Source organism: Macaca thibetana, chromosome 17 (assembly GCF_024542745.1).
Source record: "Macaca thibetana thibetana isolate TM-01 chromosome 17, ASM2454274v1, whole genome shotgun sequence".
Classification (NCBI taxonomy): domain Eukaryota; kingdom Metazoa; phylum Chordata; class Mammalia; order Primates; family Cercopithecidae; genus Macaca; species Macaca thibetana.
This window is the reverse complement of record NC_065594.1, coordinates 49,743,941-49,769,247: the sequence shown is the minus strand read 5'-3', so window position 1 is coordinate 49,769,247 and position 25,307 is coordinate 49,743,941. Positions and strand designations below refer to the sequence as shown.

At 31.8% G+C, this 25,307-nt stretch overlaps 1 protein-coding gene across 1 annotated transcript in view; it reads left to right on the top strand.

Moving 5' to 3' along the window:
* Nucleotides 1-25,307, top strand: part of KLHL1 (kelch like family member 1) — a 450,078-nt gene that overhangs the window by 174,026 nt on the left and 250,745 nt on the right. Inside the window, exon 3 of the mRNA XM_050766522.1 lies at nucleotides 4,087-4,223. Within this exon, the coding sequence (XP_050622479.1) occupies nucleotides 4,087-4,223 (137 nt within the window). The remainder of the gene's footprint in view (nucleotides 1-4,086; nucleotides 4,224-25,307) is intronic.

The following is a 25,307-nucleotide window of genomic DNA, read 5'->3' as shown; positions in this document are numbered from 1 at the left end:
ACCCATGGAGAAGGGGAGTAATGAGGGGGTGGCCAGTTAGTGAAGCAGTCAGAACAGTACTTATTGAGTTTATTGTCTGATATGGGTTTATGACACCCCCACACAAGAACAATTGTAACATCAAAGATCACTAGTCACACATTAATGTAACAGACATAATAACAATAAAATATTTGGAATATTGCCAGAATGACCAAAATGTGACGAAGATACATGAAGCGAGCACATGCTGTTGGAAAAATGGTGCTGATGGGATTGCTAGATAATGAGTTGCTTTAAGCCTTCAATTATTTTTTTTTTAATTGCAACATCTGAAAAGCACCATAAAGTGAAATGCAATAAAATAAGGCATACTTGTATTTTTAATTAAATTTTCTATCAGATAAACCAAATAATTTTACTTTATTTTTAAAGCAATCAAAGAGCTGTGAATATACCAATAACAACCAAAACAAAACAAAACAGAGAACAAATAACAACACCTAAGAACTAAAGGCCAGTTCCCTTCTTAGCCTCTACTTTTTTGTTGGGGAATTACAATATCTGTTATACAATCAAATTTGACTGTAAATGGAAAAAGTAGGAGAATGTTATCGATGTCTCAAATAAAAATCAGTCAATGGAAATTGACCAAGAGATGACCATGATCTTTAAAGTATTAGAAAAGAAAAAAAAAGTAACTATCATAAATAATACAAAATATTTATAGGAAAAGATAGATAACAAAGAATAAAGCAATTGGGAATATAAAGACATTCGAGAAAATTCAACTGATTAGAAATTACCTAAAGTAAAGCAGAGAGCAAAACAAAAATTGAGTGTAAAATGAATTAAGATTGAATAGTCTATGTAGCATTCTCAGTTGTTGAACCATATATGCAATTTGAGTCCTAGAATGGGTCAGAGAGTCAATTTGGTGAAAATATGAGTAATTATTTGCAGATAATTTTCAAAAATTGCTTTCAAAGATCCATTCACTACTCCAGGAAGTACAGAAAATCATATGGCGAGTAAATATTAAGTCCCACTTATAGCTAAATAACTAAAACCCTAAGATCAAAAAAGTTGAAAACAAAAAGAAAGGGCATATTGCATCAGAAGAACAACTGTAAGAATGAAAGCTAGCTTTCTATTAAAAACAAGGTGGTCTGGATGTAGTGTCTCGTACCTGTAATCCCAATGCTTTGGTAGGCTGAGTCAGGACAATTACTCGAGGCCAGGAGCTCCAGACCAGCCTGGGCAACATAGCAAGACCCTGCCTACAAAAAATACAAAAACTAGCTAGGCATGGTAGTGAATGCTTGTGGTCCTAGCCTCTTGAGAGGCTCAGGCAGAAGAATTACTTGGGCCCAGGAGTTTGAGGTGCCAATGAGCTATGATTGTGTCATTGGACTCCAGCCTGGGTGACAAAGCAAGACCTTATTTTTAAAACAAACAAACAAACAAATTGACAAAAAAAAAAAAACTCCAGCAGTGGTGTCTAATTTATAATGAAATTCTATATTTCAATTTCAAAAAAAAAAACCTCACCCTAGAATTCTATAACATGTGTAAATAACTTTTAAAACGTACTAGACATGTAACTACATAAAATCATCTTCAAATAAATGAAAGCTGTATATATATTTTTTTATTTTTTGCCATCAGACTTATAGTACAAGAAATAACTAAAGATATTTCTTCCAATATTGAGATCAGATTAAAGTCGACTTCGAAAATGAATGGAAAGCATCAAAAATGGTGAAAAACGCAGTAAATTTAAATACATTTTTGCTATCACAGTTATGTTCTTCTTTTAGATTTTTGACTAGCAGAGGGAGTGTTTTATGTTGCAAATTTCTTACAATATCCATGAAGGTAGACTGTTATTGGTTAATGTGATCTCTGGACAAATTTAGCAAATATCCGAGCAGGGGCCGAATCTGCTGTGCAACTTGTTTTTGTGTAGACCATAAGCTAAAATTCATTTTTGAATTTTCAATTGATTGATTTTTTTTTTAAAGGAAAATATGCAACAGAGATTATGTGTATAATTCTCAACATGTAAAATATTTCCTATTTGGCCCTTTATAGAAAACAAATTTCTGGTTCCTGCCATAGCACAACCACTTTAAACACACATGTATGTGCATACACACATGTGAAAAACATGTAGTCAACATAATGAATGATATGAAATAATTACTGTGTAAAGATTTATCCAAAGAACAAATAGAACAAATTTAAAACAAATATAAATTGGTACAACTAAAACCAAATATAATTTTGTGAACAATATACATTAAACATTTTAGAACCCATGCTGGGTGTGCTGGTTTGTGCATGTTGTCCCAGCTCAGGAGGCTGAGGCAAGCAGATTGCTTTGAGCCCCGGGGTTCAAGGCTGCTATGAGCTATCATCATGCCACAGAACAACATCCTAGACAACAGAATGAGATACTGTCTTTAAAAAAATGTTGAAATTATAGACAAATAAATTAATGTTAGGATTTAAATAAAGTGAAAAAATCTTTGGAAAATTTAAGATGCAAAAGTGAATATATGAAGAAATAAAGCATTTGAATAAGCTTTGTGAGTTAGTAAATAATGGAAATGATATTAGAAAAGTCTTCTTCAAAATAGCCAAATGTAGACGGTTTTTCAGGTAATTTCTGAAAGATCTTAAAGGAAAAAGTAATTGCTTTATTCTAAAAGTTGTTACACAACATTAAAAGGTTGTAACTCCCAGCTCATATTATGAGACCACTATAACCTCGATTCAAAAATCTGGAAAATACAAGAAAATAAAATTAGAGATTTATTTATCTTGTAATTATACTTGAAAATATCATAACATTTTTCCATTTTAAAAGTATCATTCAAACATTATAAATTTTAATACCAAATATTATAAAAATTGTTTGCAAAACTAGAAATTAAAGAGGTTTTTCTGACTTAGTAAAACTTACATTCCAAATATATTCAGCAGGAATCATACTGAAGAGAGAAATTTTAGATGCATTCCTGTTAATATAGAAAACAACACAAAATGCCTCTGTCACAGCACTGGAGGTGGTAGATGAGGTTGTAAAGAAAGAGAAAGAAGAGGAGTTATACAGAATGAACAGGAATAGGTCAAAAGAATATCACTTGCAGATGATGTAGTCATCTACCTAAATGTAAAAAGAAATAGCAGAATCAAAAGAGCTAGTAAAAATAATTCACCAGATGTACCAGATAAAGGATGAATCTATGAATTTCTCAATAAATTATAACAGAAAAACAAACCAACAAAAATAGAATAAAAAGTAGATAGTATATACAAAGCCAACAAAATTGTAACGATATAAGAATCAACCAAAAATCTATATAGCAATTTTCAGGAAAACTTTAAAATTGAAAAGGAAACAAAGTATCCTGAATATAGGGATAGATATTTTATACTTTTAGATGGAATGAATTTGTATGAAAATTATACCAAATCTCCCCAAATAAAATAAAAAACTTAAAGCATTTTTAAATCAAAATGCTTTAGGAATTATTTTTAAAACTTAAAATATTACTTAAGACTTGAAAGCCTAAAACTCTACTTATTAAATAATAAAATGTAACTAATAGTTAAATTTAAAATATTAAAGAAAGGGATTTGCCTTATGGGTTATAAAGACAGATATATATTTTTAAAATACTATTTTATTGGCACAAGAACAGGCAAATAAACAAAGCGTAATAAAAATCTCATCAGCAGATCAATATACATTATGCGTTCAAATTCACGATAGTTCAATGGGGGAAGTTAGCATGGTGGAAGGTGGGTCATTATATAAAGAAAACTATAATGTATTATTTAAAAAGCCTGAAGCCCTAAATGTGAAAGAAAAAACATCTTTAAAGTGATAGAAGAAAATGTATGAGAATGCTCTATTACGAAAAGTTAGGGGAAGATTTATTCAATCAGTTTTGTAAAGTACAACTCATGAGGCAATAAATAAAATGCATTAACTGATTGATCAATAGATTGATTCTGTGCTCTGCGTTGCATTCTGGTTGACACAGTGATTTTCTGCCTTATATTCACGACCTAAATTAGAACCTGTTACTCTTTCAGGCTTGTTCTGAGTTCAGTCTCCGACTATTTTGCGGCCATGTTTACAAGTGATGTTTGTGAAGCCAAGCAAGAGGAGATCAAAATGGAAGGCATAGACCCCAATGCTCTCTGGGACCTTGTCCAATTTGCATATACAGGTATGGCAAAGTAATTGTAACATCATACTGATGTCTTTTAAATTTTAGCTCATTTCCTTTAAGTACCGGATTTAAAGCTTTTAAAAAAATTCTGTATCTTTTCAGTTGAATACTATTTAGTAGATCAAAAATCAGACTAACTTTTTATTATCAGTGAAGTTACAAATGTATATATGTATGCATATACATTTCATTCTTCCACAAAGGATTTAAACTGGCTTATATAAATAAGTAAATAGTAGAACCTGGGAGAGAAACAGGGTGGATACAAATTATTGAATAAAAATTTGTTTATGACCATGTTTGCTTAGGAAAGAAAGGAGATTCTAATTGTCTTTTCTTTTGGAAATGATGGGTTCAAATAACTTTTTCCCTGAAATGTCTTACTTTAATGTAAAAACTTTCACAGAATGTTTAATGTGGACTTAACAAATCATTTGAAATGGACAATAGATACTTAGAGTTGTGCAAATGATATTTTTGAAGTTTTTTTTTTTCTGATCTACTATGTTGACATCTTCTGTTTATCATTGTATTGTGTTATTGGTGCATTCAAATAATTTTGCCATTGTAGCAAATATTTGTTGAATTTTACTCAGTATGCAAGTATTAATTGTATATGTAGAGAATAACTAACAAATCTATGTATTTGCCCTCGTGAAGCTCACAGACCAAATGAACAGAAGATGTAGATGAGGACATAAATGTGATATAATGCCAAATGTTAAGAGAGTTAGAAGGCGTAAAACACACAGAGCATTATCAGGGCTTACACTTTTTAATAACTGTTTACATTTAGCCAGAAGAGGAGGACATAAAATCTTGTGAAAGAAACCAACGCAGACAGTATATATTGATGGTTTGTTTTATGTATTATTTCTTATAGATGGAATGTGGTTCATTTTACCTAAATTCTTAATACTAGTGTGAGATGAAGATAGACAGGTTTTGGCCTAGTTATCAAAGCAGCAGGAATGTAGTTTAAGGAGTTTTATTTTTACAGCATTTCTGCTAACAGAAAAATGAGATGACATTGTGAAGATCAGTCACTGGAGCCCAAACACCTGGGAACGAGGAGGACTCTGTCCTCTTTAAGGATTTCACTTATACTGGAGAAGGATTTGCTAACACTAAGATAATACTCAGTAAATAAGCTTACTGGAAAAAAAAAAAAAAGTCCACATACTCTGGCTGCTTAATCTCAAAGTATCAATGTGAGGAAAATACTTAGACATTTTTTGGTCTTACCAGTTTTAAAGTAATATTTTGATGGAGAAAATCATACTAGACAAAGTTAAACAGGTAAAGAAGACTTTATTCAAGGATATTGCATTAGGAGAGAGACCCAAACTCAGTCTGAAGTTTACTGAAACGAAGGAAGGGAGGATTTTTAAGTGCCAAGGTCAGAGGGAGAGCACAGGCCCATCTGTGTTTGTTAGTTGGTTTTACTAAAGAAAAAGTAAACTTTCTCATCTTTGCGAGAGGATAGTTTTACAACTTGAAGCAACGTGTTCACCCAAGTTAGGCTTCTGCTCTCCTCCAGAAACTGAGGCATAGGGGAGCTATTTCCCTTGATGTTTACATTTCAAAGATATGATGTTCAGGCCTTTGGGGAAAAAAAAAATTACTGGGTTGTAAAACTAGCAAGAGGTTTTTAAAAAGACTTAACATCTCAAAAGATTAGAGAAAAAATTACAATTCCATGTTTTTTAAAATGAGTAGTCTGAAAAAAGAAGGGTCAGCTTAGAGTCAGGAAGAATTCTGTCCAAAGTTTAGTGAAATTGAGGCAAATATTAAGACCATCTTGGTCAATTTCAGTTTGCATACAACCTGAAACAGTCATATGGAGGAATAGATACCTCTGAGCCAAGAGGTAGCAAGCATAATTACATTATTGTTTCCTGGAAAGGGAAGAATCATGAAGCTAACATTTTAGGAATCCTTTCAGCAACTAAAAGACATAGATCTAAGAACCTAACACTTCCAGGCTCTATGGTCTGGCAGTCTTGCATTTCCTGTGTGTAAAACTAGGTCAAAAGACACTCAACATCCTGCTGTACAAAGTTGGAAGGTGTTTCAAAACTCCCTACTGAATATAATGACCCAGATTTGGCTCTGCTTTGTAGAGGGCAGACAGGATACAAAAATGCCTCTCAGCTGCCACTACCACTTTGGCCTGTGCTCCAATACCTTAAATTTTTAGTTGTGAGTTTACAGAAATGTGTTAGATGAGGAAAATATTTATGGGGTGTTATTGGAAAAATTGCAGGCATGGCATAAGACAAGTATCTTGCTTTTTGTCATATGCAATGTAACAAATTATAACGATAGAAAAGGACGAGTGATCAGCTGCGCAGAAAGGGAAGCATGGGAGGTAACTGCACTATCTACCTAACTCAACAGCTAACTAATATCTAAGACTTTTCTTTAAGGAAAGCTAAAAATAAATATATCCCAGAAAACAGAAAAAAAAATGAATGAGAGGGAATAGATGTAAAATTCCAGCTATTTAAGAATATATATATTTTTTAATCTTAAGATTTGAGAAGCTTTGGTGAAACTAAGGAGGATCAACTATGTCAATGATTGATAGTTAATTATTAGCTCTAAAAGCAATGTGTTTAATAGAGATAGGTCAGAGTGTTTTTAAATGATTTAAATGTATAATATTTTATGAACTCGGAAAAATGTGTAAGATTTGAAGGAACCAGATGTAGGTAATTTATCTTATTAACTTAGAAATTAAGGACAAAGTACATGAATAAAGCGGGCTTAGAATGAATGTTTGAGATAAGCTTCAATGATTTTAGTTTAATAGTGTTTGATTGAAAAAATAATCTTTTATAGAATTTTATGTAGTAAAAAATTGTACGTAGTAAGATATGGGAAACACTCTATTTAACTCATCCAACATTTGTTACCCGTAGTCCAAAAAATTAGATGAGAAGCAATTAGATCAAGTTCTTCAGAGAAATTCAGTAAGAACTAAAACAAACATGTAGGCTTTTAATATTATTATTGTTATTACTAGGTAATTGGTAAAAATGGCCTTGGTATCATTGAGAGACAGCAATGGTGATAACAGTTCAAAAGAAGTTTTCTTGAAAGAAAAAAGTATACTCATGAAAAGGTTAATACTTAGCAATACGTACAATAGAGTAAAACTCCAGTAAGGTGTTTGTGTCAAAAGAATTTTAAAAAATAATAATTCTTGGAACTATTTGGGATAATAACGAGGTTGTGAAACAATGATGACTACTTTTAAGGTATGAAGTTAATTTCTTTACTTAAAATAAAAGACACCATAAGGTCAGTTTTTCCCACACTGTAACAGCTCAGAAATGGAAAGAACATTCACACTGGTGTTAGAGAAATTATGATATACTTAATATGAAGTTCATGTCATTTTTCTAAATTCTTAATTAGCAGTATAAGCAATTTCAAATTTTTTTCTTTTAAGGCTTTCTATTGGGTTTTCTTCATCGTTTTCTGCTAGAAAATCTGTCTGTGATCTTAGCCATTTGTAAAGAGCAAAGGTCCATTTTTGGCAACAGTGTGTGTTTTAAAGTAGTGCTGTTTTATAATTGGTATCTTAAATTGTAAATAAAATACTTAGTTGGAATTCAGATTGTATATCAGTACTTATAAAATTGTATATCAGTTTTTCAAAATCAAATCATAATTCTGCTAACAATATTTGAGCACTTATGGCATGAAGAGAGTCACAGTGTGTATTAGAAAAAGATACCATGTAAACTATATATATCCATGCTCCTTAGCTTGCAATGGATTTATCTGGATGTGCTACCTTCTTTGTCAGTCAAGGAATACAGTGAATGCATATCACTTTCATGCCATCATAATGTCCAAAAATTGAAAATCAAACCCTGATAAGTCAGGAACCATCTGTATAAAAAACTGGTAGAATATAGTTTAAAATGTCATAAACCTTTAAACCAATTTGGTAATGCACAGGATTATATGGAGCAGGGCGTAATGTAAAAGTTCTTTACTTTTGTTTTTAAAAGTAGCAAAATCTATGTATCACTATACACTTTTTGGCATTCTCAGTTTTGATGTGTCAAATTGACTTAAAAACAGCTTTGTGAGCATTTTCCTATGCCTAATGCATCTCCTGTTCTGTAGTTCCATTTTTCTATTAGGTTGAATAGAAATGAAAACTAAGATATTATTCATTTAATCTTCAATAAGCCTTTGATTCGGGATAGTGAAGTTGAAGTTATTCAGTAGTTATTCTATGAATCATCCTCAGAAGCATGAGGTCAGAGAAGAAAAGATAATTAGGCCTTACAATATCTTACGTTCAAATCACCTAGAGAGGTAGCAATGTCTAGAACTTCCGATATTCCATCCTGAACATTATACATTTTACAGAGGAATGCTTTTCTGTGCTAAGCATGTGCAAAGCAGAAAAACTAATTTTTTTGAGAATTACATATTTCATATTTCAAATAAGCATTTATAAAATCTTCTTGAGATAGATCACAAATGTGTTGGTCTGCTTTAAATTTATATGGGTACACAGATATATATTCAAAGCCTCTAAATTTCTTAATGCTGCCCAATCAATGAGGTAAAAGTTACCTTAAAATGATCAATAGTAAGTTGTGGACTCTGTTACTGGAATAGGAACGTCAGAACATGAATTGACTGGTATTGTCTCTATCAGATTTGTGTACTTTTATAGAGTATCAGTTGTGACAGGAGTTCATTGAAGTGACTCATAGCTGTCTTGCTCTCAAAATAATTTGAATAGCTTAAACCGACTCTCATATTGCTATACAGTGGTTCAGTTCAGGTTTGGTTCATAGTTTCTCCCCATCTAATGCTAGCTCCCTTTAGGTAGCAATGGTGCCTGACAATTCAAGTATATTAATGCCTGACGGTCTTTGTCCTGTGAATACACTGAACAACTCTCAAGTTTTACTATATTTATATGTCTACTATGTACTATGCCTTATGATGAGGTCTGAAAAACAATATGCCGAATTGTACGTATTCCTTGCCTTTAAGGGTCTTCAAATTTATCACTAAATACAAATTTTTGTTATCTTATTTTGGTATAAACATACCTTTTGAGATATATATATATATATAAACTATATATTTGATATATATTTGATATATGTACTATATATATACACACACACACACATATCGCCTAGTATTTCCTCATTTAAGAATAGAACCAAATTTTGAAAACAACAGATATTGATTTTGAATCCACTTGCACACACATTAGGATTTGAATCACAACCAAAAACGGATGTTCACATTTTGAAAAGAAAAGAAAAACTATAATATATTTGAAAAGGATGCACTGAGGTTCACTGTATTTTTCAGTTGCTTTTAGACTGATAGAAATTTCCTCCTAGTTTATCTCCTACATAGTCCCTACTATCCTGACATACTTGAAAATATACTGTGTTCATTGATGTGTAAGAAAATAGAGTTCTAACAAATATGGGAGATGGAATTGCAAGGTTACTAACAAAATGTCAGTTCCTGTAGAGAACTGATAAGGACAAAGTTTAAATAAAGGAAGCTGTCCATCTAGTAGTGGTATTAAGAAGAGGGTTAGGAAATTAAACTGCCAAATGGCAGACCTTTAATCATATTGAAGTGTTAACTTCCTTGTGAAAAAAGGTTGTGTGCCACTGAAGTTAATTACAGTCTTCGTACATGCTAAGAAATGTTAAGATAGCTTCTGCTTACTGCCAAACATTTGAATGAAATAAATATACACACATAGGGGCTGAGATATTTAATGTCCTGCTTTAATATTAAAAAGTGTATATCAACCTGGACTTTGCCATTTAAACTCCTTTCAGAATTTTTATTGTAATTAAAAGTAAATTATTGTTTCATTTTTATTACTGGTTTAATTCAAGTGGCATGAATTATGCAGGCACATTACGACATTATTAGTTTTAAACTTAAGGCTTTTAATAGATGGAAAATTCTATTCTCGATTTTCGAAACTGAGTCTTCAAAGACTAGTTTTATGTATTATTATTACCCATTGTTTAAAAGTATAGATTTAAGCAAATTTCAGAGGATGTTTAAACAACCTGTATATTCAATTAAAAAAGTAATGAAAATAAAATCAATAACATAATTTGTATGTCACCATCAAATCCTTACCTTTCCATCATTTTAGCAGGAAACCTTGTTTCATTTGTGCGTATATATGTTTAAAATTGTGTGTGTGTGTGTGTGTGTGTAAAACATTGAGTACTATCATATAAAACGAATTTGGGAAAAAATATTGTGCCAAAATAGACAATAAAAATGATTTCTATTTTGTGGCTGTTATGAAGCTTTTTATTGTTGTTATTGAACAGTGTTTTGGCTTTGTGCCATGAGGCTTAATAGAGAGACTGCAAAAGAAATAGCTATGTGACTTTTAATATTTAGGAGTAAGGGTTATGTATCTATCATAGTGTAAGTCACAGTTATTTTCTGGGTTTCAAAGTAAGAAAAATCTCTCGGGTCCCATAATCAACTTTACTTTCTTAAACAATCTGTTTGGATTTTATTTTTCTGTTGCTCTCAGTCTTATAATTGTTTTCATTTTCCTTTACTTTGTTAAAAGCTGGGAATTGGATCATTGAATTGAATTCAGTCACCACTCTTCCAAATGTTCAGGGTACCTGCTATGTATTTTCCTACTTTAATCGTAAGGTTCACTATATTTTCTTAGGATTTTTCCACCTGTACTTTGAAAACACTTATACACTTTATTCCTTTGTATTTGTAAGTGTGGTGTGTAGAATTTGATACTAGATATCCAGGACCTATTTTGACCTTCCCTTGAATTGATATGCAACTACCACTCAGTGTGATGTGGGCAGCCCAAAGTTCATTCTGATTCTTGGACATTTATTCTAATTGGCATGCACCTATTTCTTGCTTCTTATTAAGTACTTGAAATATCTCTTGGGCTTCCCCACTTTACAGTTACGGATCTTGGTCAAATTACTTAACTTTCTGAAGTCTTAAGTTTCCTTAAATGTAAGAAAGGGAAAATAATAGTCTTTAAGTGAAAGGGTTACTTTAAGAAGTAAACTTGTAAAATTAAACTAGTTTAGCATAAAGTTTAGCATGTAGCAAACACTCAATTATGATGATTATGCAGAATATGTGATTTTATAAGTTCAAATCCTTTGCACAATCTTTCATAAGAATAAAAATAACATCTGAGAACTGGGAGCATATATTCACTTTGCTTATCAATCATTTATTAATTTTGAGTCCAATTTATTATATGTTTCAGCATTATAATGTGTTTTTTAATTCATATGTATGATGTGGTATACCTATATAATGGTGAATTTTTTAAAAAAAACAGCTTATAATTGTGCTACCTTGTGTATTTGAGATGGATTTTTATTGTGTATTATATTCATGATTTTGTCATGTTTTATCTTAATTGGTCCTTACAGCAATATTCTGAGATAGGTAGGTAGTCAACATCATATTGTCAGATACAGAAATGGCACCTTAGCTACATGTCAACAAAATTATTATAAGATGTAAAAAAATGGGCTAATTTTTCCATGGACATTTTGACATCTTTTCTACTAGATCTAGAGTTATTCAGCATTCTGTCTGCTTAATACGAAAGGCAGTGCTACTCATAATTACTTATGTCATTGCCACATTGAGTGAAAAGCACGACTTTCCATTGACCTAGTAACAACTGCCATCATATATATTTCTTCTTACAATTAATATTGTTGTATATCAAATCATGAGTAGCCTGAAGAAGTTATATAGATGATACCCAAATGGAGAATTGTGATTGATGCTTCTTGGCACTATTTAAAATGTCATCCTCAGACTTGCACATTCATAATTTCATAATTTTAAGTTTAATTTTATTTTATCATATTTATCTAAAGATGAATCATAAAAATATTACAATATTCAATTAGTAGCATTTTCCAGAATTTTCCATGCAAATCTTAGCTATGCCTCACAATATTCAACTTTATCTTATAATTTAAGCAACTGAAGCACCAATTTCCTAAATGTTATTAAATAATACTTTTATTTGAAAACACTATTTTACTTCCATTTTAACTATTTGTTAATATCTTCCATTTAAAGTTTGGTAGAGCTGATATGATTTGCTGATAGTGTGGGGGAAAACAAGCAAATAAAAACAAGCAAAACAATCCTGTCGTTGCACCCTTCTGAAGACTTCTGCAAATTACCATTTTGCCATTTTTAATGAAGAGTTCACTTTCCCATTATGGTTGGGAAAGGATGCTTATAATGGGAACACTAAGCACTTTAATTTTAAACACTTTGTCTCCTTCAGTTGAGGGATATTAGTGCAATCCAACCAGGAATACACATTTTAGCCGGAAGTGGACTGCATGCTGAAGACTTTCTGAAGGAATACCTTGGTCACTGATTCCTTTGGACTGTGAACTTGAGTTTTAGTCTCTGCATATTCTGGCTATTATTGCACTCCTATCACAATACTCAACCAGAGAAAATGTCCTAGTCAAATGGCACTTACATGAGTCTGATGAATCTGTCCCACCTCATATTTTTTTCTCTACAGAAATGTTTAGGTGTGGTGAGAGGAGAGGATAACGCAAAATAAAAGTCAATAAAGAAATTCTAAAGACTGGTAATGGGATTCAGTCTTACAAGAAAAATATAAAAACTATTTTGCATTCGTCTAAAATATAAGTTTATTCCTGATAGATCCATGCCTGAAAAATGTAAATACTACTTGGAAATATATGTCATTAATTATTTTCATGTATTTTCCTGGGCTATGTACTCTGCTTTCTGATTAATGAGCATTTTTGATTAACTGACAAATTTGACTAATTCAAAAATGATGTAATAGGACTTTTTGGATTATTTTTATGAATTACTATTTTACTTGCCAAATTCAGTTAAACAAAATATATTTAGAACCTTATAATCAAACCCCCTTGCTTACATTTATTTAACTTGTTTTCCACATCTTAAAATGGCTTCAAAGTGCACTATCCAAGTGGGGAAATAACAGTTATATGACCTATGACATAACTCAGTGTGCTGGGTAGTGTTTTCGGAAAGAATTTCATACTTATCGGAAATGCTGTATCTGTATGCCCCGTTGGTAGCACTCTGTAACTATTGCACTTCCAGTTCACTGGGGCTAAGAAATATTGATTTTAAATATGGATTGTGAGATGTGAAGCTTTCAAGAAAGGCATGAATGTTCGCAGTCAGAAAATAAAAGTGGTGATCTCTAAAAATGACTTATAATGGTAGCAGCAAGGTAAGGAGGTAACATATGAAGCATATTTTGGAAATCAAATAGAGCCTCATAAAAAATTACCTGTTAAACAAAAATAAAAGAATCTCTATCAACACAGAAACTCAAGAGTGAAGAGGAAGAGGGTATGGTGGACTCACAGAGGGCAGGATGGTAGAACTCACAATCTGGACAGAATGTCAGATAAAATATATCAAAACTGCCAACATTTTTCTTTCTACATCAAATCCACCCAAGTTACTGTATAAAATATTTAAGCATCTCAAGATGGAAGAGTTCTGCAGATAACTTCAATATAACCTGGTTCTACAGAAACATGCTCCTACTGACATACTTACCCCTTTCTATCTCCATTCTAGTTTCCTGATGAAGTAGAGTACAGCAAAAGAAAACAAATTCAGCTATTTACATAAGCCACCAAGTTATGGCTTTTGTCCTAGTTTTATTTCTAAATATCCATGGTGTATAAGGCTTTATAAATCAAACAGAAAATACTTGGAAAGACATTCAAATTCAAATAAAAACACCTATCGTATAATTTTCACAATAAGTAAATGCCTTAAAACTCTGTTTGTATTCATAGAAATGACATACCAATTAGTTTTTCTTCTCAGTCACCAAGACAAAGAGGTAAGCATAATCAGTTATATTACAAACTAAAGGCAAACATTTTCCTCACCATAAACATGGGTGTTGTTATATTAAAATCTGAGAGAAATATTTCATTTGAGTATTTATATATACACACACACACACACACACACACACACACACACACCACTGTATACGCTACTTTAGACATCTTCACTATTTAGCCAAAAGTGGATATAACAATGAATTATAGAACTGTTGCTTCTGTTGGCTGATTCAAGTTCAAATTATTTTGTCCAGGAGCACAAGTCTCAAATAATTTCACACATTAAGCAACAGAATATTTAAATCTGAAAATCAAACTCAACTGAGTTCAAAGTACAATTAATTTAAAGGGAATTGAATTGTCTCTGCATGTTCTACATAAAGGTATCCTAAATTAAAACAATGACCAAAAGGACATATCTGTGATAAGTCTGGTGCTTAGTTAGACACATTATTTTACTTAAGTAAAGATTTAAATAACTTCTGTGACCATGAGTTAATCATTTTTTTTTTTTTTCACTGCTCTTACAACCAAAATTTCCTCGAGTGTTGCATGACATGCTATTTTAGGTTAAACTCCATAGAAAGTAGTAAGAGTGGGAAAAAAATCTATGGAGTTGATTAGGTACAGAGTCATAAAGTATAGTAAATTTGAAGATAAGACATGTACTCTGTTGTTAAAGTTGAGGGAGCTTAACACTTGTGTATCGATGTGAGTCAAGAGAATGTTGCTTTTTCTCTGAAAATGATTCCTTGTTCTTTTCAAATGATGGATATATAATTAGAGTAGCTTTAAAGCAATTTAAGTAAATTTGAGCTACTGGCATGTTTAATTCTTACCTATCACACAGTGGACTTTTATAGGAGTAAGGTGGACAGATAGAAATTAAACGAATAATGGCTTGGATTGTCACAGCTACTTTTGAACTGCTCTTTGCATAACTTTTTCTCACTTTTTAACAGTTTCTCTTGAACTCTGAGATGTATTTAGTACTCAAAAAACAAAACCATGTCTTTCTTGTGACTGGAAGGCATGTATGACATGGTTTATAGATTAGTTCTAGGATTATAGAATTTCATAGGTAGAACTTGTATTCTGTTTTCTAAAATCAGTTTGCTGTAATTTTTAGAAGATAACTAGGATTTTAGAAGATAACTAGGACCTGAGAGAGAGGAGGCCAGAGTGCCAATAAGGTGGTACAAGTTGGCAATAAGGAATAATTTGATGATAGCAAAATTCTAAATTGTGGTAAAATTTAAATTCCTTTAACTGTTAAAAATAAGTGTAAATTGCCTAAACCAAATCCTTTTAACTCTCTTTCCTTTTTTGAAACATTTATTCAAAAAATTCTATGAAATGATTGATATAAATAATTAAATATACCAATAAATGATGGGGAACAGACAAATTTCCCATGTAGAAGAATTCGAAAGTATTTATGCCAGTTATTCCATCCTTATGGAGATAGAGTACAACTCCCCTCTCCTTAAGTGTAGGCTGTGCATAGGGACTTTTTTCCAGAGAATACAGTATGTAAAGGTAATAAAGAATAACGTTACAGTGGAGAAACCTGATATACACTACCTCCACACATGATCAAGATGACTGTCACCAATGATAAGTCACATTGATAATGTTTCTTTAATAGCATGTGATGAGACAGAAACTTCATTCATAACCCCAGTCTAATAATAATCAGCAAAATATCAATTGAGGAGCATTTTATGAAATATTAAATTAGTACTCCTCAAAACTGTCAAAGTCATCAAAAAAAGGAAAGTCTGAAAACTGTCACAGAAAAGAGTTGCCTAATGAGACAGAATGAGTAAATGAGATGTACTATTCTGTATGGTATCCTGGAACAGAAAAAGGACATTAGGTAAGAAAAGAAAAAAAAAATCTATGAAATGTGAATGGAGTACAAATTTTAATTGATAGTAATGTAACAACATTTGTTCATTAATATAACACATATATGCATGTAAGATGTTAATAATGGGGGAAACAGGTATATGTTATATGGAAAAATCACTGTACTATCTTTGCAATTTTCTTTTAATCTAGAAGTATTTTCATATAAAACTATATTTTAAAAATACCTATGAGTTACTAAAAATATCAATTTTGAAGTTTGAATTTCTAGAGTGACATTGACATTGTTTCTCTCTTTTTCAATTTAACAGAATGATGATAGATAAATTTAATTTACTTTGTGAATTTTATAGGCAGTTTTTGCACTTGTCTGGTAGAATGCACATTTCTAAAACAATACTTTTGGAAATATGCATTTCTAATATAACATATTTTGTAGATGAAATATAGATACTCTGTGCATTTGTTAATAGGGGATGATGTGTCTAATAAGAAATAGAACCATATCAATACATATTCTTCTATAAACTTCACTTTTTCCTTCCCATTCTATTTTATATATTTTTATGTCAATGAAGTACAAATTCAAATATCTTATAGAAAAACACAGTTTAAGTCTACTCATACATATTTGGAAGATTTAGTGGCCTTAGCATTTACTTAAGATATAATTGTGGATAAATGTAGCACACCTTATTGGTACTCTATTCAAAAACTATTCCCCGTTTAGTCCCCCAGTTGAATCAAAGGAGGGTGACTCTTTTTATAAGCAGTTTATAGGATCAAAACCAATTATTTGTATTTCACTCCTTTCCTAATGATTGAGTTAGGCATGATTATGTGACACAATTTTTGCCAGGGCAGCTTGGAGAAAAATTTCTGGGGATTCTTTGGTAAAAGTTTCTTCACTGATGTAAGAGATATATACATAAATAAATAGTTCCTCTTCTGCTACATGTTTTCCTGTCTGAATCTGAAACCTGAAACTATGGCAACTAAGACAGAAATTGAGGAAGTCACTTGAGGAGATGCCTGTTTCCTGATGATGTGTCGACCCTCTCAATTAATTAACTCTGGAGACAAAGCTCCTCTGGACTTGCTAAGAGAGATTATAAACATTTCATTTTTATTTGAAAACAATCTCTAAAAGTTGGCTGTTATTAGAAACATCGACTTCTTAGGTATCTCAAGTTTAATATGGCTATTGTGTATTTTTAACCCAGTTTTCTATGGCACCTAATTAAAAACATGTAGGTTATCCCTTTTAGTAAGCTTATTTGAGAACGTTATGCCTTGAAATCAACTGTGAATGAAAATGTAGAATTACTTTTCTTTCCATTAGTAGTTTTTGTGCTTTTTAAAAAGTTAACTTTTAAGTCAAATACTTGGCTACCCTTTTTCTTTTTACATCTAGGTCTGTCTGAGCAATGGCCAGGTTACAGATATAAAGAAATATAGCATGCATGAGGTAGCTTAATTTATGTGCATTGAAGCTTGACGCCGGCTAATATTCCATTTGTGCCTCTGGCTTTAACAAATAGATTCTTTCATTGGATACATTCCAAGTTTTAGAAAATACAATGTTAAAACTATTTGAAAAAAACAATGGTTATAATACTCAAATTAACCTCCAAAGCTAGCAATAAATAAAAATATTATTCTATGGATATCTTGTGAAAATTCTTTGTTTTCTTTTTTGGGGAAATAATTAAGAGATGCTCTGAAAAAATTCTGTCTGAATTATTATGAAGTGTATTATTATCAAGGGTTTGAATTTAGACTGAATAAATGTGTTTCAAGAAAATATTGTAAAAACCCTGTAAGTATGTCTACTGCTGCTGAATCTTTTTTCAAGTATTGATCTGGGAAGGTAAAAATACACACACATATAAAGAAATATAGTAATATACTTTTCCAATATAAATGGTCAATCATATGCCATTTGCCTGGACACCCAAGCCAAACTATATGGAATCCTCTGAGATTTTATTCCTTGCTGTCCACATCTAGTATTCACTTTATCAGTCAGAGTCCCATCAGAAAACAAATGAAACACTGAAAGAGCTTAAGGGAAGAGAGCATAATAGAGATATCAATATGGGTCAGAATGTTCAGAAAGAGTGATGGAAACACACAAGAATTAGCCACAGTGATGGAGTAGGAAGATCTTCTCACACATACACACACACACACACACAATTTTGTATGGCAGGCTCAAATTTTTAAGATTATATTAAGAATATGTTTTTCATATGCTAGGTTGGTGCAAAAGTAATTGCAATTTTCTCATTGAAAGTAATGACAAAAACCACAATTACTTTTTCCCCAACCTAATAATAGCATATGTGAATTGTCATGACTATAATCATGTTTAATATATTGCAAACATTCAGAAAAAATTATTGGCCAGGCATGGTAGCTCACACCTGTAAATCTCAACAATTTGGGAGGCCAAGGCAAGAGGATGGCTTGGGACCAGGAGTTCTAGACTAGCCTGGGCAACATAGCAACACCTAATTGCTACAAAAATAAAAATAAATAGCCAAACCTAATGGTGCATACCTGTAATCTCACCTATGTGGGAGGCTGAGGCAAGAGGATAACTTGAAACCGGGAGTTCAAGGAAGCAGTGAGCTATGATCATTCCACTGCCCTTCAGCCCGGATGACAGAATAAGACCTAGCCTCAAAAAGAAAATAAAGGAAAACAAAGAAGAAAAAAAATCACACAACCCTCAATGTAAATTATAATATCGTATATTTGTTTGATTTTTATTTGCATTTAAGCACTCAGAATATGTTTCTATCTACTTGTCAACTCAAATCATTTATTAAATATATTTTGAAAATACAGTTGAGTATTCTTTTTAATGCTTTATTGATGAATAATCGAGATATAATAAACTGTACATACACAAAGTGTATAATTTGATACGTTTGGCATATGTATATACTCACCACAAATTAATGAATATATCTATAATCATCAAATGTTTTCTCATGTCCTTTTGCAATCTATCTTGTTGTCCTTCCTTATCCCCACCTAGTACATAAGCATCAGTGATCTGATTCCTTACACATCAGAGTTTTTGGGACTTTCAAGAATTTTGAAGTTAATCATAGAGTTTGTATTTATTTTCTGTCTGGTTTCTTTCACTCAGCCTAATTATCTTGCACTCAACGTAATTAACCATGATATTTCATAATCAATAATAATTTTTTATTATTATTATGAACTATTCCATTGAATAGACATACTCCAATTTTGTTTAGACATTTACCTGTCAATTAACATTTTAGTTTTTTCCAGCTCTTGGCCATTGCAAAATAAATTTTCTGTAAACATTCATGCACAAGACTTTGTATCAGCATATTCTTCCTTTACTCTTGAGCAAACACATAGGAGCAGAATGGCTGAGTCATAGGAGAGAGAAAACTGCAAAATTGTTTTCTAAAATAGTTTTACCATTTCACATTTCCACAAACAGTACTAGTAAAGGTGTTGTGGTGTGTCATTGTGTTTGTAATGTGCATTTTCTGAAGCACTGAAAATATTGAGCATTTTTTGTTCATACGTTTTCTTTTGTGGGTTGTCTGTATAAATCATTTGCCCAGTTTTTTGTTTTAATTAAGTTTGAAAATTTTTTAAATATTCTATATATAATATTTTATCAGATATGATTTGGAAACTTTTTTCCTGGTTTATGGTTCATCTTTTTATTCCTTTAATAATACATCCTACAGTGGCTTTTTTTTTTTCTTTTAAATAGAAGCAGGGTCTCATTCTGTTACTCAGGCTGGAGTGCAGTGGCATGATCTTAGCTCGGTCTTGCAGGGAATTGTATGAAGTCTAGTTTCTCAATTTGTTCTTTGAGAAATTATGTTTTTGATATTTTATCAAATAAATTTTTAATTAACAAAGTTTGTTTATAGAAGTTTTATAGTTTCTGGGCTCGGTGGCTCACGCCTGTAATCCCAGCACTTTGGGAGGCTGAGGCAGGTGGATCACAAGGTCAGGAGTTTGAGACCAGCCTGGCCAACATAGTGAAAACCCGTCTCTTCTAAAAACAGAAAAAAATAGCTAGGCCTGGTGGCAGGCGCCTGTAATTCCAGCTACCTGAGAGCCTGAGTCAGGAGAATCACTTGAACCCAGGAGATGGAGGTTGCAGTGAGCCGAGATCGCACCATTGCCCTCCACCCTGGGTGACAGAGCGAGACTCCATCTCAAAAAAAAAAAAAAAAAAAAAAAAAAGTTTTATAGTTTAATGTTTGAATTTGATTCGTGATCCATTTTGAGGAAATTTTGTATATCATTTGGGGTATGCATCAAATACAAGTTTTCATTTTTGTACACATATCTGACTCATTCAAAGACCATCCTTTCTCAAATGACTTACCTTTGTGCCCTTGCATAAACTTTGCAATCAGTCTTAAAATCAGATAGTGCTCTTATTCTCACTTTGTTATTTTTCAAAATTGTTTGGACTCTTGTAGGTCCGTTGCATTTCCATATGAATTTTCGAATCTGTTTTGCAATTTTCACAGGATTTACTGAGATTCTAAATGTGATTGTTGTGCATCTATGGATTAATTTGGGGTGGAATGAAATCTTAGCAATACTGATCTTTGAGCTTCTGAGCACAGCATATCTCTACATTCCCCTACCACCTCAGGACTTCTGATTAGAATGCTATGTTGGATGATCCCCAAGACTAACGCCCAGTTCAGTGATGAACTGGGAAAGTCCACAAGACTCACCATATAGTTTTACCAATGACTATGAATTGTTATGGCAAAATAATACATAACAAAATCAGAAAAGGTAAACGACCTATGGGGTGAGGTCCAAAGGAAACCAGGTACAGACTTCTAAGGGTTCCCTTCCAGTGGATTCCCACTGAACATACTATTTTACCTTCAAAGAGTTGTGACAAAGTGTGTGAAATGTCAACCAAGGAAGCTCACCAGAGATTCAGTGCCTGGAATTTTATTAGGTGTTGATCGCATAGGCCTCTGTCTAACACAGACCAAAATTTCAGACTCCCAGAGAGGAAAACTGTGTTCAGCATATACCATATTGTTTGTACAGTTTAGACACAGTGAGTCAATTTTTATCAGTTACTGATGAGAATCCTCTTGAAATCTAAGTTCTCACATACCAGCTGGAGCAAACCTTGAAAGCAGGCCTTTCAGAGGATAGTAGTGGTTCAGGCCTGCTGTGCTCATTCTTTTCTGCATAAATTATATTGAGAGAAATAGTTAATTAGATTACAGGAAGTCATCCTCCCAATGTTCTAAAATCATAGTAAAATGAAATCTGTAAAAACCGTGCCATCAGCATGTAGGCCTTCCATCTGATTTTCTCTCAATATCTATGCTAAGACACATGCAACCGTCTTCTTGACAACTTTACTGAACAATATAGGTAAATTTCCTCTGAGATTTTAAATCAAAACAATATGTTGAAGGTGTATATGAATAAAAGAGAGTTGTAATCTGTTTAAAATTAATAACAGCTTTTAATGTGTTCCACTTATTTTCTCTATTTTAACTTTATTTTTATAACAGCAAGTACACTTTTTTTAAAAAAAACTAAAATTGTTATACAAATATAAGTTTCTGTAACCTATAAAATACTTTTTGCTCAATCTTGCTATGGTATTTCATAAACCTTAAAATATATATCAATAGTTAGTTCTGATGTAATTAATCTTAAAATCATTCAAATCCATATGAATACCTCAACTTCAAATGAAGATCTTGACAATATTATTGTATGATAATGTTTTTGATAATGTAAAATATAAACACCTCAAGGAATTTTATTGCTATAAGTATCTCCTCTAATAAAGTGACTTATGCTCCTCAACCTTCTACTTTTTGATAATATCTCCACAGCAAGGTTTTGTAAGTTAAAATTAAAATTTTAGAATTTTCAATAACTTTTAATTTTTATTATTGGTGTTGTGTTCTCTTTTTATATCAAAACTAGAATTTATATATCTAATTTAAGTGGAAATTAATATATAATAAAAATGCTTTCATATTACTCTAATCACTATATTTTCCAACTGTTTTCTGCAGTGTATCTGCTCTTCTTTTTCCTTCATCAACTCACTTTTATGCTTGGAGGCATGCTTTAGATTTCTTTATTGTCTTCCTTTCAGTGAAAGTCATAAACAAAACATAATAGTCTTTTTTACCTATTAACCATGTTGTCATATTTGAAAGCAAAGGTATCTATCACCCAACAGATCATTCTTTAATTATAAAAAAAAATATGAAGAAATCTGTAAGATACTGCCTAAAACATTCTATGACACTTAAAGCCACCAAAATAGGGCACACTGACATCATGAGCCTCTTGATCATGATGGAGAAGGGCAAAAGATCACCTATATGGTGTCCCTGCAAAAAAAAAAAAAAAAAAAAAAAAAAAAAAAGAAAGAAAACACTATAATCTAATAAAGGGGAAATAATATAAGTCCAAAAGGAAGGATTCTACGAAACAACTAGTATGGATTCTTCACCAACATAAATATTACAGACGAAAAAATGTCAAGGGAACAGTTCTAGATAAAAGGAATCTAAAGGAACACCACAAGTAAATGTAATGTATAATCCTTCATGAGATCTTGAATTAAAATAAATAAAGCTACACAGAAAACTATTTGAATATTTGGGAAAGTGTATGTCATAGCAAATATATCAATTTCATATGTGATAATTATATTGTCACTTCACTGGAGAATACCTTTATTCTTAGATGATGCATACTGAAGCATTTAGGGGTGACATGTGATGGCTGAAAGTAGCTCTCTACTAATTTTGCAGCTACAACATAAATACACACATACACATACATATGGCAAAATATTAACACTGGGTGAAGCCAGATGAAGGGTATATGGGTGGGTTTTGCAAATTATTATAGGTTTAAAAATTTTCAGAAAACAAAATTTGGTATGGAAAACAATAGTTATTATGCATAAAGGACTTTCTTAATAAATATTCTGTCCAAAAGTTTTGAAAGTAGATAACATTTTTATTATGTCGTAAAACTATTCATGATGAAAAGGAGAAACTTAAGAAAAAATGGCAGTAACATCACAATGTTAAAAAATATCCACAAATTGGCAATAATATACTTTCAAATTTCAATTAAATAGCAGCATAATTATAGTTAGATAAAATTACATTTTTCCTAAAGCCTTATAGTCAAATATCAAATTTAGTGCAACCTGCCTTCCAAGTTCACACATAAACTAAGATAATGCTTATATGTAGGCACTAATGTCTGACATTGATTATTAAAAGCTGCAATGTAGGCTTTACTAAGGCCAAAAAAATATATATATATATAAATGAAACAATTCAAACTTTAGTCAAATTTGGAAGACTCAGAAACATGAAAAAAACAGGATATTATTTTCTCAGGTTTAAAATTCTTAAGATTTTCCTTTTAGAATAGTTTCAGTAAGATTGGCACCAACTCTTCTTTGAATGTCTGATAGAATTGAGCTTTGACTCCCTCTGGTCCTGGAATTTTGGGGGAGTTTTTTGTTTGTTTGTTTGTTTTTTTACTGTTTCAATCTCAGTAGTTGATAATGATCTGTGCAGAGTTTTTATTTCTTCCTGATTTAATCTAGGAGGATTATGTATTTTCACGAATTTATTCATCATCTCTAGATTTTCTATTTCGCACACATAAGGTGTTCATAGCAGCCTTGAATGATCCTTTGTGTTTCTGTAGTATCAGTTGTAATGTCTCCCATTTCATTTTTAATTGAGGTTATTTGGATCTTCTCTCTCATTTTCTTGGTTAATTTCACTAACGATTTTTTTTTTTTTTTTTTTTTTTTTTTTTTTTTTTTTTTTTTTTTTTTTGAGACGGAGTCTTGCTCTGTCGCCCAGGTTGGAGTGCAGTGGCACGATCTCGGCTCACTGCAAGGTCTGCCTCCCAAGTTCACGCCGTTCTCCTGCCTCAGCCTCCCCGGTAGCTGGGACTACAGGCGCCCGCCATCACGCCCGGCTAATTTTTTTGTATTTTTAGTAGAGACAGTGTTTCACTGTGTAAGCCAGGATGGTCTCGATCTCCTGACCTCGTGATCCACCCGCCTCGGCCTCCCAAAGTGCTGGGATTACAGGCGTGAGCCACCGCGCCAAACTACAATTTTCTTTATATTTTCAAAGAACCAGGTTTTTGTTTCATTTATCTTTTGAATTGCTTTTGTTTTAATTTCATTTAGCTCTACTCTGATCTTTGTTATTTATTTTCTTCTGCTGTGTTTGGGACTGGTTTGTTCTTGTTTCTCTAGTTTCCTGAGGTGTTACCCTAAATTCTCTATTTGTGCTCTTTCAGACTTTTTGATAGATTATTACAAAGTGGTGAGTAAACCGTATGTTAGATATGTCAAAGGTATTAGCCATGAATTCGAATCTTCATTGAAGTTAAAAAAATAAGGTTATACAAAAAAGTAGATATGCTAAAGAGAGAATTAGTGAATGCAAAATAGTATTTATTGCTATAAATTTTCCTCTTAGCATCACTTTTACCTTATACTACAGGTTTTGATAAGCTGTGTCATTATTATCATTCAGATCAAATAATTTAATTTCCATCTTGATTTCATCATTGACCCTAAGATCATTCAAGAGCAGATTATTAATTTCCATGTATTTGAGGTTTCCTTTTGGAATTAATTTTGAATTTTATTCCACTGTGGTCTGAGAGGATACTTGATACAATTTTGATTTTCTTAAATTGATTGAGACTTGTTCCTGGTCTATCTTGGAGAATATTCCATGTGTTGATGAAAAGAACATATATCCTGCAGTTTAGGGGCAGAATGTTCTGTAAATATTTGTTAAATCCATTTGTTTTAGGGTATAGTTTAGGTCCATTGTTTCTTTGTTGACTTTCTGTCAACAAAGACCAATTATTCTTAGGTTTAGCCATTTAACGTATTTCAATATTTCTTGAAGGCTTTTTTAATTTTTTAAAAAATTCATTTTTCTTTGGCTTCATCTGATTGAGTTAATTTGGAACTCAGAGCATAAATGCATATTTTGGGTTAATTACGATTAAAATTAAATTATATAAAGATAGAGTAAGATTTGGAGAAATTAATAATGAAGACAAAATGTAAATATTATTAAAATCTCTTAAACAATCTTTGTGTCAAAACTGCTGTTTATGAATGTATTAAAATTCTGTGATGTCAGTAATTCCTATGGGAGAAATTTCTAGAAGTAAAAGTTGCATAAAT